At 33.7% G+C, this 17,992-nt stretch overlaps 1 protein-coding gene across 16 annotated transcripts in view; it reads right to left on the bottom strand.

Moving 5' to 3' along the window:
* Mycbp2 (MYC binding protein 2, E3 ubiquitin protein ligase) overlaps nucleotides 1-17,992 on the bottom strand; it is a 231,364-nt gene that overhangs the window by 56,339 nt on the left and 157,033 nt on the right. For 5 of the 16 annotated variants that reach the window (XM_026788400.1, XM_026788399.1, XM_026788394.1 and 2 more), the window contains 6 exons: nucleotides 17,483-17,623; nucleotides 12,309-12,383; nucleotides 9,902-10,126; nucleotides 8,912-9,044; nucleotides 7,670-7,792; nucleotides 4,870-5,049 (listed from right to left, as the gene is read on the bottom strand). In XM_026788400.1, the coding sequence (XP_026644201.1) occupies nucleotides 4,870-5,049; nucleotides 7,670-7,792; nucleotides 8,912-9,044; nucleotides 9,902-10,126; nucleotides 12,309-12,383; nucleotides 17,483-17,623 (877 nt within the window). The remainder of the gene's footprint in view (nucleotides 1-4,869; nucleotides 5,050-7,669; nucleotides 7,793-8,911; nucleotides 9,045-9,901; nucleotides 10,127-12,308; nucleotides 12,384-17,482; nucleotides 17,624-17,992) is intronic. The other 11 variants (XM_013353104.2, XM_005365370.3, XM_013353102.2 and 8 more) reach the window with 8 other exon arrangements.

Here is a 17,992-nt window from a genome sequence, read left to right on the forward strand (position 1 = left end):
GCCTTCTCCTGTGAGCAGACTGATGACTACCTTAATTGTCACCATAGAATCTTCATCCAGCAACTGAAAGAAGCAGATGCAGAAATCCACAGCTAAGCCCTGGGCCGAGATCCCAGAATCCAGTTGGAGAAAGTTGTGATAATATGAGCAAAGCGGTTAAGACCATGATGGGGACACTCACAGAAACACCCCACCTGAGCTAGTGGGGGCTCACTGACTGGACTGACAGTTGGGGAGTCTGCAGAGGACCAAACTAAGACTTCTAAATGTGGGTGATAGTTGTATGGCTGGGGCAGTCTGTGGGGCCACTGACAGTGGGAAAAGAACTTATCCCGAGTGCTTGAACTGGCATTTTGGAGCCCATTTTCTAAGGAGGGATATCTTGCTCAGCATAGACACAGGTGGCGGGGAGGCTTGGTCTTGCCTCAAAGTGATATGCCAGACTTTACATCCAGAATTTTCACTATCAGAAATAAGTAGTCCATGAGAGAACTATGATAACATAATGACTCTTCACGGATTCTTACAGAAAAATCCTGTAAATGTCATAGCTCAACAGTGTTATACATACGAAGTAAAAATCAGGTTGAGCACTTATTTTAGAAAAAGATAAATGTATTATGAAATTCATTTTTGCATTCAATTTTCAAATTTTCTATTATTTGCCATCATTAAACTGTTACATTATCAATGAAATTTAAAGGAAACTGGCTGTTAGATAATACTAAGAACTGAAAAACATTAGGAAGGACAATATGACTGAAATGAAACTGAAGGAGTTCAGGAGGGCAGGTTATCTAATCACAGTACATACATGATTACTAGCAATGCCAAGAAAGGAAGAAAAAACAGTGATAGGGTTCTTGAGGAATATTCCGTAAGATACTACAAATATAAGAGATAATGCTTTTGCTTTCAATGATGTCTACCTCTCAATTCTAAGAAACATAATATTTTCTGTCTTATTAAAATTAGTAGACATAATTCTAGAAGATGAATTTTAAAAAACTTTAAAATGTTTTAAAAATGATCTTACAATAATGCTCAAATTCTGGTGTTGGCCTGGCAGCTTATATTCACGTATGCACAGTTGTTTAAAATGTAGGACAGGAACCAACTAATTCTTCAAAGCCTTCACAGTGATAACAACATGGGTCAATAAAGATACTGTTGCTGAGTTTCTTCATTCAATTTAATTCCTACTGACTGTATATTTCTACTTTGTGAATAGAACTTTGGATATTTTTAACATCACAGGCTCCTATAACAAGCAGCAAATGGTCAGGTCTAAACTATACAGTTCATAATTCCAGAAATCACAGTTACTATTTTAGGAATGTAATATTATTATTCATAGTTGTCCTTCTTCAGAGTAGCCTACTGGAATCATATTCCTAAAGCACTTATTATTTTTCCAAACTCTATGATCTGGGGTTTAGATCCCCAGCTGTGGCACATATCTCAGACCTAGCTCTGAGAAAGCCTCGAGCCTGCTGAGCAGAGCCCAGCCCAATCAGTGAGTCAGATCCTGGCTCAGTGAGAGACCCTGTCTCAAAAAGCAAGTAGAGCCACCTAAAAGTTGTCCTCTAGCCTACAAACACACACACACAAGCACGCATGCACAAACGCATGCACATACAGACTCATACATAAAAACCACACACCTACAAAAATTATTAAATTATGCCAGAGGAGCAGCAGGAGGCAAATGCAGTCTAGGAGGTTGGCCCACCAGGAAGTAAGGCTCTAATTGGTGGATCTTGGACAGGCAAGGCCCCAAGACCCTCCCCGCTAAAACGTCTCTTGCTTCTGCTGTGGCTTTGCATGTTGACATTTTTCTCTAGTATCTGACATGGTGTGAATCATGCAATGTGACTGTCTCATAGAAATACCCTGTTCTACTGGGCATTTTTACCTTTGGATTATTATGAAGATGATTTTCTCTTAAGCTGCACTATTGAACTGGAGCAATGATTTCATACAATAATAATGTTAGCTTAAATAGGATTTTTGATGACTGAGGGCCTTTAATATATATAGTAAGGGATTATCATAGAGGTTGGCTTAGTGGGATAACTGATATAGGTAAAAGCAAGATATGATGTTGTCACTGCCCTGATACAGTAGGGGCTGCAGAGGACAGAAAATAAGAACAAGGAAATATCACACAGTTAGTTTCTCTTGAGGAGGCTTGTAGACTCTGGCTTAGGTTAATGATTAAGAAAAGCAACTGAGTCCCAGAAGCTCATCTAGTTTAAGTTCTTTTAATGTTAATGTTGAAAGATGTGTTCACTGCTTTCGGTGTGCATCATAGCTTAAAATAATGACTTAAGGTTAGGTAAAGATGTTTTTGCTAATGGCTTTAAGGTAGGAAATCTTGAAAAATAATTTTAAAAGGCATAATGGCTGAGCAAGGGACTCGCTGAAGTCAGGGAACAAAAACAGTGGCAGCCTGGCTATTACTGGATAATGAGCCTTTCTTGCTAGGATGTGCTTGTGATCAAGGGTGATGATGAATTCCTTGTATCCATTTCTGCCCTCAGAAATGTTGATGAATGGATATGCATCCTGAGGATTTAAAGTAGCTGACTAATTGTTTTTCATGTGTAAAAGTCCAGAGTTGTAATTCCTTTAAGATTTCTTATAAGATTACCTTTTGAGATAAATAGTAAAGTGATTGATTCTTTCTTTGTAACCGTAAAATGCAGCTTGCCAGCAAAAGAACTTGCTGAGAAAAATGTCTTGCTTACTTACACTCTGTTAAATCAATAACAAGTTGATTGGATATGAATGTATTTGGGTTCTTGGGACAACTTGTTTTTTGCCCGTAATGAGTAAACTGTTTAAATTGTTTTTGAAATAATTTTTAAGATTTATTTATGTATTTTAGGTACATGAGTGTTCTAACTGGATGTATGAATGTATTATGGAGGAGGGTATCAGACAGAAGAGGGCATCAAAACCCTTTATAGATGGTTGTGAGTCACCATGTGGATGCTGGGAATTGAATTCAGGAGTTCTGGAAGAGTAGCCAATGCCCTTAACCACTGAGCAATCTCTCCAGCCCTGTTTTCAAAATGGTAAGACTATATTTCAGTCCCATATTTCTTTAATGTTATGATACAGAGACTTATGTTTTCTGTAATTTGGAAGACAGAGTTCAGGGATACTCTGCTGAGATGGAGGATTTGAAAATGATCTAAGAGCCTCCTTGCACTGCTGGGGTAAAGCCAAGTAATGATTCAGAATAGGTCAGAAGACAGGCCTAGGCCACAGATGCGCTGTAAGGCAGAGGTCAGGAACTGGTGGTACACACAAACACAATGTGAGTAAAAATATAAAGACATAAAACACTGGGAAAGTAATATAGCTAGAAAGATCAATTCATTGTGATCTTTCTATTGCATGGAGAGGCACATAAAAGGCAAGTGCTCTATCATCAAGACAAACTCAACCCTCAAACTATTAAAATCAAATTTTAATGAATTTAAATTTGTTTAATAAGAATTGTTGGTCTGAGTGTACTGTTCGTCCTCCTTTTCCCTTTTAGAACATCCTGCAACTAGAGCATATCTAATTCTAAAACATCCATTGCTTCATAAAATTAGTAAGTTAAGACTGAGCCTTCACTTTTTTTTCATTCTTCTGAAAAACTGCTTATCATCAATGGAAAAGGGCATCGCACACTAGTCTGTTTCCTTGAGAGTCTTAAGAGATAATACATGGGAATAGACACGTCAATACGGTAGAGAGTGATATCAACCACATGTACAAACTACCTGTATCAAACATGTCTATCACATAATATAAACCCATTAAGGTTCACATTCTTGTATATTCTTTAACTCACGTTGATAATACTACAACAACAAACAATATAATTTGCTACACAGAATCCCCAGTATTCTCTTCAGCAACCCTAACAACAGTTACCAAAATCTTGTTGTAAAACAGTACTTTAGTCTTAAATGTAAATGTACTGTAAGCGAAGAGGTCAGGCATTTAAAACCATACAATGGGTCTGTAAATTGAGGCACAAGCAACAAAGTTGAATTTCAGGCAAATAAGGAAAAGAAAAAAAAAAAGGGCTAGGAAGTGAGGCTTGCATAAAGTATTTTAGTCAGTGTGTTTATCTGAACAACAAGAGCATCTGAATGACAAAAGAACCTATTGTCACAGAGCAGTTTATTTATGGTGGGAAGGCTCAGAAAACTTTTAAGAGAAATGAAAACTCACTTAAGTGTGATTTATTTGAATTTATCTTCTAAACCAATGTAGGCTACTATTATAGGTAAAGGGCTAGCGCAACCCTAGACAGTAAAACTGTAATCAAATAATCAATATAATGGATGAGGAACAAAATATAAAAGAGGTGAGGAAATGACAAAGAAAACTTGGAAATCCAAATTGCTAAACAGTTTATGAATACCCAAGTCATGTAGAAGAAACAGACATGCATCTCCCCTTTCTACCCAAATGCCACAGCGAAATAGTTTTATTATTTTTGGGTATGTACCAAATAACAAAAATTCAATGATCGTTATCACTATAACTAATGCTTACCAAAGCCATGCATATTAAAAAATAAAACGTGAAATAAAAAATTCTTTCTTATCATGTTTTATAGTATGAATTTGCTATAGTTAGAATATAAAGAACAATGGTCAGATTTAATAACTCCATGTAATTTAAAAATAATTGAAAACAAATGTCTTAGCTCTGGATAGTTTAAATATTTCAAAAATATGGGAGGGATAATATCTAATTAAGTAAAACCAGTCAGGAGAGTTTATAACGAATAGACTGATCAATAACTCAGAAAAAAGCTTCAGAAATGCTTGATGAGGCAAGTAAGGCTGACAGACTTACTCTGAAGCTGAGGCTGCTGGAAGGAAAGGGGCTGTCCGAACACAAATGGGCTGTGGACTAGGGAAGAGGGAGGTTTTGCAGCTTGATCAAAGATGGAAGGAGCTGGGAGATTGGGCCGTGACTGAATGGAATTCAATATGGCACTCAGTTGATCACCTGCAGTGGGCAAAACAGTCAAAACTACAACTTGTTACTCATTAACATCCAAAATGGCAAAGTAAATGGTGCTTTATGACAGTCAGGCACACTGAACAGTGGAGAAGGCTACGCCAGTTAAGAAAATGGAAAGCTGGTGATCACTGTCCTAGATAAGGGGTCTGATTCTACACGCTGGCTGCTTTTGAGGTTTTCACTGGACATACTCCACCAGTCTTATACAGTAGTCCACAGAAACAAATCCACCTAAAATCCATATATAACTTTCCCCATTATTTATGACAGAATAAAGGATCTGAGGGATGTATGTAAGTTCATTCAACATTGTGTTGCTGGGGAGCAAGGAAATGAAGATGCTATGTATGGTAAAAAGGTATTTATTCCATGGTGCTCAGGAAGGACTAATGCCACCCTGCCTAACTTGTACTACATGCAGAAATAAGTACTGTATAACTTCATTTCCATATATACCATGTATTCTTAATAGGGACAAAGTATATTTTCCACTCAGCAATACAACTATATCATAGTAATAAGTTAATACTTTCATTTAAAAATGATTACTGCTAAGAAAATTGTATTTTTGTAAAAGCAGGAATTATTTTGCTTAGAGAGATAATTTTGTAATTCCTATAATACAAAATATGAATGAATTACCTAATTTGATTGATATTATCCTTATAATTAAATTTGAAGGCTATTAATAAAATAGCTTAAGACAAAATAATGCAATTAGACAAAAAACAATTTGTGACAATATATGCTGTAGTTTACATGATGCTGAAGGGGAGAAGCCTCATATTCAGACAGGTCAAAGCAGAATCTGACAGTACATTACGAGCTACATATTACTAAATATAAGTGGAAAATCTCACCTGAGCTGCCAAGTGGCACAAATTTATATGGAATTATGTATTTAAGTTACACAAGTACTGATTTCTTTTAAATAAACACTTTAGATTTCAGAAAATATTTTATAGTTTATAAGCACTATATAAATAGTTGTTCTAAATAAAAATACTTTTTGTAAATAATTTCTTAATCTTGGGTAGTGTAGAAGCCAAGAGAAAATGAGAACATTTGTTAAGTTAAACAGTAGTTAGACGTAGTTCATCAAATTTAACTTTCTAAATGCTTTTTCTCAATATAAATAACAAGTCCTAAATGTGTGCTATTTTTAAACAATATTTACAAAAGCACTTTAAAAGTACTTTTGATTTCCATTTAATAAATGCTTACAGAAATGCCTGTATTTCTTAAAAATTAATTTTATTTTCCGATGCTTTACTAAATTCCATTTTAAAGACTGACTTAGAGTAGCAGCAGTCAGTAGAGTGACAGTAACACTTTCAGGGTGAAAGCATACATTTGAACAAAACATGGCTTTAGCACGCTTTATTCTATATGACCAGTGGCAGTAAGGAAACACTTGTGTCTTCATTTAAGAACTGAAGCTAATAGAGAAAGGGAACATAAAGCACACACTACCCACACCTTCTCTGAGATATGGAGAATGAGCCTAGGGTAACAGACATCAGAGTAAGGGGAAGCATGCAGCAGGTGAGAGCTGTGCTCTAAGAGTCACTAAACTGAGTGAGCAAAGGAAGCCTGTCGACATGGACGAGGCTAATTACAAAAGTGGCTTTATTTTAAATTAATCATTTCTCATATATCAAAAAAAATTTGCATTTTTCAATAACTCCAAGTCAGGTACATTCACACTGTATGTGTTCCTAGAAATGAACCCCTAGGAAAAAAATACTGTTTTTTTTTTTTTTTTTTTTTTTTTTGGAGAAGGTCTTGTTATTTATGTAACCTTCCTGGATTTCAAATCAACTCTACAGTCTAGGCTGGCCTCCTGCCCCCTGTCTATGCTGAGACTACTGGACTAAGACATTACATCTGGCTTGAATAAACTTTAAAAGTCAAACTAACTCCGTGTCAAGAACCTTCACCGTGTTATACATCATTCAGAGCTTTGCTACCGTCTCACAATATTGAACATTTTCAAGGAATTCAGATTAGGTGCATTAGAAAGAACCTATTTGAATTTACCCAGAAAGGCAATTTTGGATAAATTTCAAAAGCAAATTATCCCAGCAGAACTGTTTAGAGTTTCTATGATGTTGACCTATTCATTAATGCGTATAAAACACCTGTTATAAACACATTTTATATTCAAATGCTTTAGCCTTTCCTGTTTTGCTGCTTTCTAGTTCATTATACAGACCATGTTCAAATGCATTATTTTATATAACTGTAATTTAATTAACATATCCAGGTTAGAGATTTAAAACCACATATATTTATAAAGCCCACATATAACATTGCTAAGACTAGGAAAATTCTTTGTTGCTCATTTACATTTCTCTCCAATAACAGGCCACATTATTTACTAGATGTAGTGATTCAGAACTTCAGAATGAGTGCCTTTGAAACAGAAACAATATAAGATCTCAAGTAAACATAAGCTGAAAGTGGCATAAAACAATCTATTGTGAAAAAGAACACCTTTTAAACATTTTGAGTATTAGCTTTGTATGCATACACTTTAATTTAATGAGGCTATGTGGGAAGAAAAAAATGAGAAAAAGCAACGAAAACTTACTGAAGACATAAGGAAAAGACTCACTCAGACGCCTACCTTTATTATTTCCGAGGCCATAATCAAATCCTTGGGCACTGCAAGTTGCCCCTTTATTAAAAGCTTGTACTGAGAAAGGGCTTGGAGGAGGAGTTTGAGAATTCTGATCCAGAAGAACTTGTTCTACAATAAAAGTCACAGCTACCAAGTTAATTTTGTATATGTTATTCCCTATTCATATGTCAGAGAAAATTCCAATAAAGAGTTTTTATTATGGTTAAATTTAATGTGACCCCCCACAGACAGAGCTAAGTCTAGCTCTGAATCAGATCAGCTAGCAGTTCAAACAATATAACAAATTTTGCTTTTGTTAAATAAAGACAGGAATTTAAAAACTGGATCTTGCTCTTAAGTGGCATGGTATATTACTGAGTATATTTCTGGGTAAGTAAATCTTATTGCAAACAATTTATACAAGGGTATTTTAAAAATAAGGTGGACACTATACCAGGAATAAAGATTATCTATCTATCTATCTATCTATCTATCTATCTATCTATCTATCTATCTATCTATCTATCTATCTATCTATCTATGCCTTCAACAAGTCTACTTACTTTGATACGCTAATTATAGTGTTTACCAATTAGTTCACAATTATTGAACTTTGTAACGACACACTGGGAATATAAGGATTGCAGCCTTGTATCTGTCACAAGAGACTCTGCATCTTGGTAAGGCATTGAAAGCTATTTTGTCACCATCAAAATAAACAGAGAGGGTCAAAAAGGGAAATATTAGTGAGATCAGTGCTGAAAGCTAAAGCTGAAAGCTAACTCTAACAACAACAAATAGGACTCTGCACCAGAAATGCTGAGCATTTATTCAACATTCCTTTCTTGAGAGAAAACTCAGCTAAGAGGTTTCCTCACACAATTCTGCAACTGATTGAAAACTGAACTTGCAGCTCATGGTAGGAGGAAAATTCAGGTCCATAGTTGTACTCAAGAATAAGGCATACAAGTGTATGTTAGTGAAACAAAACAAAGTTTTTCCTAGTATTAGAGAAGATAGATAATTATGTTCTCAGAGTTCTTATAATTTTCTCCTTTGTGGCCATTTAGTGCTTATATATTTTACAAGTCAATTTTGTAAGCTGCAAAATGTTTAAACCTTTGGGTTTTCTTTTATCTAAAAAATAAACATTGAAAAACCTCTTTGAGGAAAAGATAATGCAATAAACATAAAACATACGTATGTTAAAATTTTATCAAAATAAATCACAAATTTAAGCCAACTTGCCATCTTCATGCCGTAGGTACTGGTTTCCGCCTCTGTCTCTAGCTAAGGACCATGCCTCTCCTTCATCACTCTCACAGAATTCTACCATGCTGTTCTTATCCAGCTGCACCCATGTCCCTTCAGAATTGGTTACCTGGTACATAACAGAAAGCATGATTGATTGGCTTGATTCTTTCAGGGCACCCAGAATGAAAACCAGTAAAAAGCTCAAGTGATTCTTAACAACATAATGAATGACTCCAATACTTTTCTACTGTGAAATTAGTTTCTGAAATTAAGACCACAGCCTGAGGTAAGACAGAATTAAAAACTTCTGTAAAATATTTTTTATTTAAGCCATTAATTAAAACATTATCTTTAACCAGACATGATTTAATTCAGATCATGTCTGAATAATTTTAATATGCTTAAAACCCAAACCTCATCTTTTAGTCTAAAATGTCCTGACAAAACTTCCTTATTATTCCTAAGTTATTGGTGCCTACAGTGTAATGTGAAAATGACCCTAACCCTAAGAAATAGCATGACACACTACATCTTCAAGCTTATCTGCGGAGGCAAATGCCACAGTGGTCTAAAGAATAATTTTATTTGCTCAGGACTTCAGTGAGACCTGTGAATGGGAACAAAAATGAAAAATTTTGGAAGGTCACATCTCCATTCCAATTCATAGAAAATCTTTTCATTGCTGACGAGCCATAACAGTGCATTCATAATAGTGAAAAGATATATTCAAATACGAACACTTACATACACAATACAACTTATTTGTTAATATAACAATACAATAGCTTTCATGAGATAATTACGAGAATAACTTTTTTTAAAAAGCAAAGAAAGTTATGTTACTATTTCCAATACAAGTAAAAGTCAACAATATGAACACTTAAGAACCTGAGGTGGAAATGACAATCTGGAAGAAAGTGATACTTGATTATAGTACATTAAACAAGAGTATCATAAAAGTCATGAAGCTACAAGAATCCATACCTCTCCCACTGCTTTGACTCTGTTTCCCAGAACTAACATTCCAATTGGGATACCTCTAAGGTTAGGGCAGCTTCTGATGTTGTGACCTGAAGGTCCTGTCTTCACTACCTTGTACATGCCTGGTCCACCTCTCAAGAATGGATTATCTTGTTCTTGCATTGTTGCTTCCTGTGGGCAGCAGGAGTTTATGTCTTTGAAAAAGTCATCAGTATTAGTTTTAGGTTCCTGAAAATTTGAATAGGAAAAGAAAAATGAACAAAATATAATCTATTACTATTTTCATAATCCTATTGAGAACCTTTGAACAAGTCCACAATATTTCCAACTAAGAATACATAATTAAAGTATTAGCAAAGTAAGAAATCTTTCAATTTTGAACACTGATATTCAAAATAAATTTGAGGAGAAAAAAACTGGCAAGAACAGGAAATTAAATGAATTTCTGTCTTTTGTACCCCCAAATTTGAGAAATACGATACTATAGTACATGAAATAATGCTTATAACATTTTAGCAAACCCAGTACAAATAAAATATTTTTCTGGATTTGCTAGACTACCACTACTACATACCAACACTGGTGTAGAAAAAGAAAAGTAGGGAGCTACAACTCCAGCCTACAATAATCACTTCTTAAAAAAAAAAAACCTTTATATATAGTAGTAAGTACTCTATGATTTGTATTGAGAAGAAATAACCATCTGATGCATATAAAAATAGGATAAACCAAAAATAAAGTTATTTAAATAATGACAAAACTATAATTACACATGACAAACTTTTATAACACCTTTCTATACAAGCATTTTTGTATTAACAGATGCATGTGTATTCAACTAAGGCAATAGGCTATTAAAATAAGTACTGGGGCTAAAATATATATATAGATTCAGAAACTTTTATATACCTTGGTAATGCTATAAAAATAATGACTAGCTTATTTATTGTTGTTCTGAGCCTAAGTCTTGCTATGTAATCCTGACTGGGCAGTAATTAATAACTCTCCTTATTTCGTCTCCTGACTCATGGGATCCCAGGTATGTACCTATAATTTAGGCTCCTCACAGGAAACTTTGTAAATCACATGGTGGTAATGAAAGACCATAAAGATTTACTCAAACAAATACTATGGAAATAGTTTATTCGCATTTATTATAATTACACTGCATATATCAATAGCCTTTACATATTGACAACTTATTGGAAATAAGACCTTTAATGACTTGGGAAGAATACTAGATTTGTAAGTAAATTAAACTTAAATTAGGCATTCATATTACTATGTATTTATTTTGTAAAAAAATCTATATATATATTCTTTTTTTTGATTTTTTTCGAGACATGGTTTCTCCGTAGTTTTTTTTGGTTCCTGTAAATCTATATATATACTTTTATAAATATGAAGAGTACATTAAAAATAAAAAGTATAATAGGATAAAACAGTCCTAATAGAATTACAAGAGGTTTGAGTAAACATCTAAAAATTCTTACTTGTCAATGGTAAATTTTAGTAAATACATTATGTCATAATTAAAGGAGGCAACTTGTAGCCCTATTTACAAATGCCTTTTAAAGTTGCACGTTGACATTAAAAATAACAGCAAGAGCACGATTGGGGCTGAAAAGATTTCAGTGTTATTTAGTGATCTTCTGGCAACATTTACAAGATTTCACAGTAACTGCAACTTCAAGGGTAACAGTGGAGAGCAAGTCATGGCAAAGCTAATGATAATCGTAACCTAGTCATCAAATGGAATATATGAGAGACTTATTAAGACAATATTTTATCTATTAATGAAGCTATATAAAATGAATGGAAAACAAAACATTTTTGTAAAAGATAAAAGTAGTTCTTTTGTAGTAAACTGTATGAAAATAATTGATGGACATAAAATCATGACTGTGCTTGCCATTGTACAGCAATCTTAAAGTATACATTTTTTCAATACAGATAGATATGTGAGACTGTATACCAAAATATAAAATTGGTGAATTTCAACCATATATATGTATATGTATATTGATTTCTCATCAAATTCCCAACCCCTAATCTAAAATAAATATCCAAAAGGTCAATTCGAAAGAGTAGGCTGGGGGTAAAAAGAAGTGTTATAAGGTCACAACACCACCGCCTACATAAGTTCTTTCTGAACAAAGTAACTTGCAGAAAACTGTTGGAGAAGCTCATCAGAAAACCACTGCACCCATGAAGCCATGAAAAACTTCATTTAGAATGGTAAGATATGTCTGAGCAAAATGAGAGGGGAAACTGCAGAACTTTGCAGACTCCTCCCCCTGGTAAATTTCAGTTACTAGTCCTAAGCAAAGCCTCACAGACACAATGTAAAACCTGTTGTACATGCGGAAACACCTGGACAATGTACAATTGTTCCTTACAGTAAACTCACCTGGGGGAAAAAAGCTTTGGAAGTCCATGAAAATACGTCCAAATCCCTGACTCCTTGGCTAGCATTAAAGATATTCTGAGTGACAAAGTTTAAGAAAGAAAAATATCAAAGGGAAAGGGATCAGAGTATCATCCGCAGAAGACACGCACACAGTCACATTTCTGAACTCCAACACAGCATGAAATAGTATTTTCCTGAAGTGAAACTGAAGCCGCCTGAGTAAACCACAAAGTTTTGTCAAAAGCTCTCCGTAGATATAGTGTGTCATGCCATTTACTAACATCAAGAACCAGACTTGGCTGGAAGGCTTAAGAGTTAGTCACGAAGGAAACCTTGAATTCCCTTAAATGAGAACATTACTTGTTCAAGTACAAGCCAGATTTGTTTCATAACAGAGTACAATCTGTTGTTTTATACAGATGTCAACAGTAGAAACTACATAGATAATGTACCTTTTACAAATAATGGCATGTGTGGCCATCACTTTTAATATCAAAATTAAAAAACAAAATCAACCCAAAAGAAAAACAAGTCATTAAAGTACTTTTTCTTCCTTCTATTAAGTGGAAGAAAAAAAAAGAAAAAGTAAAAGAAAAAGATAGAAAGGAAGGAAGAAAGCAAGCAAGAAAGAAAAACGAACCTTTGGAAAATTTTCCAAAAATTATTAGCAAATATTTTAAAAGCATAAGGAAATGCCAGCTGAGTCTTATAAAAAGACAAGTAACTGCTTCATCTTAGAATCTAGGAAGTCGAATGCACTCAGGACTCAGCTGAACTCTAAAAGCAGTCTGTTAAAGGACAATTTAGTCCTTACAATATGGTCCTAAAAATAAAGGTATTTTTACAAACACTCTAATGACAATTACATGACACGTTTTACACAGATACATCATATTATCAACCTATACTTAATTTTACCTGAAACTAAATATTATTCAATGTGCAGCAACCCCACAAGTATATTGCTTATGTAAAGACTGTTCACAGTTTATTTCATTTGGACAAGAAAGGAGGGCACTCAAGTGTTAACTGAAGTAGCCATCACTGAAGACTTTTAACATGGAAGGAAAAAATAAAAATTCCTAATCACTTAAGTCATTTTAGACAATGAGAAGATATTGGCTTTCTATCTCTATTTCCTTAAAGTATGTGTGGGTGAATACAGTAACATATATACACACACAACACACATGTATAAGTACAAATTATATCAGATACATAAAAACGAGTTTCTAGTAATGTGCCTGCAAATTTACAACAAAACAGAAACCAAAGTTGTCATTCCCTTAATTTTAGAACACGTGGTCAATAGGTCCTCTCTCTTTAGGTAAAACAAAAACTTCATAAAGCATTCCAAAATGCTATTCTGAGAAAAATGATATCCATATTGGTTGATCAATGTAAACAAGAACTTCCATGGCTGTTCTCCCTCCCAGAAAATAGTGATGCAGACAGCTTGATATAACACAAAATCAAGATTTTCAAAGTATCTCACGCTTATTATACATTACTTTTGTACTAAAAGCAACACGAAAAGCAAGTGCTAAAACAATGCATATCGATTCAGCATTACAGACTAAATGTGGTGATTCTTTAAGCTTATAATCTTTTAATTTCATAGTGCAAACTTGTGTCTGCTAAGTCAGTATCATGTACAATGATATTTAAAATGATGCAGCTACTAGCTTTGGCAACAGATTGCCAATGAAATAAATTTTGTATATTAAAATTATACATAAATTGTAATTTTGCACATTTTTCTTTAGTTCCTACAGTTGAAGAAAATTCTTAGACTATGAAAATTTAAAGTAAATTTAAATTATTTATCAAGTATTAAGACATTTGATAACTGAAATTAGGAGATTAAAAATGAAAGAACTGAAGAGTTTTCTTTTGAAGACTTAGGAATATTTTAGCTAATGATATGAATGTTTACCAAAATAGCAATTTACTTAAAGTCTCAATTACTGATTATTACAAAAGATAATTTTCATACTATATATCTTCAAAGCTTAATATAACTCCCCAAAGATGCACAAACACAATAATTTAAATTAATTCATTCTTAAATTCTATTTTAAAGAAAGATCTTTTTCATTAGAATGAGCATATTAACGCATATTAGAAACCCAAGTAAATTAACCAGCAGCAACATGCAGTTCTAAAATAACAATTTCTTAAGTCAAAGAAGACTTTTTATAAACTAATAATTATTGCCATGAAAATGTATTATTCAATGCATCAAAAGTCCATAAAAAAATCACTCTACCAGAAAAGCAGAGCTAATGGCTGCTAATTTTAATGCAGAAAAATACAAGAAAATCAAAACTGTACATGTATAAAATATTACAGTATTACTTTAACTGTCTTGACCTCATTCTCATTAAAAAATAAATAATGAATGAATGAAATAGTACAGATTAAAATAATCTAATAACAGCACACTTATTCTGCATTAAATAATTACCATTTAATATTTATTAATTATCTCTAATATTTATTATTAATTATTTAATGATTATTTATTATTAATAAATAATATTATTAGTATTAAAACACAAACTGACTCACAGACAGAAAAAAGTAAACCTCAAGTATGTCAAACCTGAACTGCCAGGCATTAAGGATTTCAAAAGAATGTCTATAAAACACAAGAAATATTTGCTAACTACCAACTTCATGATGCTATAAGAGAATCACAAGCTGGCAATGTTTCCTTTAATTCTTCTCCAAATCTTTAGTACTCCTAGTTTTTTAATATCACTGTACTTTCTCTAGGTGAGCAACAACTAGTCTGGATAGGAAGTGATCTGCACATGTGCATGCAAATGTTCAGACACCCTCATTGCTTCTGCAAGAACTCAGAATACACTCACTAGCTTTCCTTGATATTTATTCTCTTTTCTCCTCAATATTCCTTACAATGTATATTTGACATTTTGATAAAGTACATAAAAAATTAGGAATTTAAGTCTGAAGTCATGAAAACATCCAATTATAAAAATAAACTCATTTTAAAAACTTAAGCTTTTCTTTCATTCTAGGTCGGCAATGTCTCCTATGCCATATGTATTTCTCTTTAGTTATATTTTTCAAGAGGTATAAAATTTTATTGCAACTAATATTTTATGGCAGCGGTTCTTGACCTGTGTATTGCGACCTCTTTGAGGGTAGTATATCAGATATCCTGCATATTAGATGTTTACATTACACTTAATAACAGCAGCAAAAATACAGCCATGAAGTAACAATTTTACAGTTAGGGGTCACCAGAGCATAAGGAATTGAATTAAAGGGTCCCATTATGCTTTATAGTTTTCAAATTACAGAATTAGTTTATTAACTGATTTTTATGTTTATATGTGTATGTCGTCAACGTGTGTATGTGTATGACCTCAGGTGTCATCCTGAAGACTGTCTACCTCCTTTGAGATCTCTCACTGGCCTGGGGTTCACCAATCAGAACAATGAGTCCTAGGGATAGGCCTGTCTCTGTGTCCCCAGAGTTAGGATTATAAGAGCTTTTATCAGTTTGCCCTGAAGTTTTATGTGAGCTCTGGAGACTGAACTCAGGACCTGCCACCAGACAAGAAACTTTACAGGTTGAGCCAACCCCTCATAGAACTTCATTTTTAAAACTTTCATTGACGTATTTACCATCAGTGCACGTTATAATAATTATTATCTTCATTTAATCACTAGTGTTACAAATATTCATACTTAAATTTGGCAGTTTATTCCAACTAATAGTGATTTTTGTAATAGGTTCTATTACTTTAAATTACACAATATTCATTTCCGCCTTTTTCATTGGTAACTTTTCCTTCACATCTGAGTTAGATGTTACCTCCTAAGTTAAGACATTCCATAGCTTATCACAAAACAAAATGACTAATTATGCAGCTATTTATCATTTTATAGCTATACTTATCTCTTCCTTATATCAAAGAAAAATAAGCATAAAAACAGACCCCTTGGAACCACACCAAGCTATAGCACCTGTTCCACTAATATTTAAAATCTTGGAAAAATTAGAACAATAAATTTAACAAGACAGTGTCACAGTAAAAATGACATGAAACAAACAGGTAAGAAGCACATACATGTCAGGAATTATTTTAAGCAGAATGATTATACCAGACAAAAGCACTCAAATTAGTTATCAAGTAATACTGACAGACTACTATGAGTAACACTATAGACACAAGAAACATTAGTAAGGATATTTTTTAGTTCTTACCACTAAGGATCTTGAAATTAAAATAAGACCCATGTGTGCACATGTGCAAGCATTCACGCAGGTGTGTGCACATACACACACCACAAATGGTTTGAAGATAAAGAAACCTAAATTCAATAAATAGTGGTAGTGAGAGAAAGAAGAAAGCCCTTTCCACTCTTACAGACGACGTACAACTTGAAATAAGAGGGAAACTTAATGTAAACAGTACCTATCTGCTTGCTACCATACTAGTTGGCGATTCCAAGTCTACCACACCAGTGCTACTATGAGTGATGTCATATGGAATACATAGTGAAGTAGAAAATTCATACTTTGTAGTTAAACCAATAAAGTAGTGTGCTTATTACCTATTTCATGATAGAGCACTCTAGCATACACTGACTTAACCAAATACTGCAATATTAAGGAACAGTAATGGTTCTCTCAATCTAAGATTATATGGAATACAGTCTAAAAGTAACATCTTACATTAACACACAGTACTGTAAATCAAGACGTAAGGGATCCAGAGATAAACATAACATGGAAATAACTGCCAACGATCAACAGAACAAACCAACAATTATACCTATTTCTGAATGCATAGTAATTCTATTTTCTTAACTATTGGGTTGGAATTCATTGTAAATAATAAAAAAAAGGACAACCATTTTAACTTCCTACCTCTTTGAAAGTAATTCATTAAGTTTAGTTTTAATTTATTACTTACTGTTAGTGACAGATCAAAATAAGCATGAGGAGCCTTACCCCTGCCAAATTCCACAAATTCCACTTTCATTACACTGAAGCCCTTGAGTATTCAAGCACTTTTGAAGTAAAAATGCTATAGGTATGAATTATTACCTCAGAACTGAAAAGCCTTAATTAAAGAAAGATCTATAATGAGGACAGAGTGTAACTATGATGCTTTCAAAAACCATCTTTCACTTACGTCAACAGGGACCAGAAGGCTCTTGCCAAGATGCTGATTAAAAGAGAGGCACCAGGCTTCAGTGTAACCATTCATGTTAGGAACATACTTCTTTATGGTCTCATCATTCAGTCTCAGCCACACGCCATCATCATTGTGGATCTAGAGGAAGAAAAACCAAACAAGTTTGCTTTCCTGTAAGAAGCTAATGAGGACTACGAATAAGCAAAGCAGGCAAAGAAGGGTAGAAGTGGAGATCGTACATCTAGTTTTAGAAGAAGATAAATGTGTGAGAACTTCCAGCAAGGAATACCAAAACAGTAAGATCATGGTTAGATTGTGAAAGCAACTTCTCCCAGGAGTTAAAAGCAAAAAGAAATCACATGCAGTTAAATAATTTAATAGCAAAATCAGTCATTTGCCAAACAAATGTGTCTTTTATGCAGGATATGTGGTTGCACTGTAGGAAAATGGACTTTCCAAAGTTAAAGCAATAAAAGAAATAGGTTTTAAAAGCATTCTAAAGTTCAT

The sequence above is a fragment of the Microtus ochrogaster genome, unplaced genomic scaffold (genome assembly GCF_000317375.1).
Source record: "Microtus ochrogaster isolate Prairie Vole_2 unplaced genomic scaffold, MicOch1.0 UNK2, whole genome shotgun sequence".
Classification (NCBI taxonomy): Eukaryota; Metazoa; Chordata; class Mammalia; order Rodentia; family Cricetidae; genus Microtus; species Microtus ochrogaster.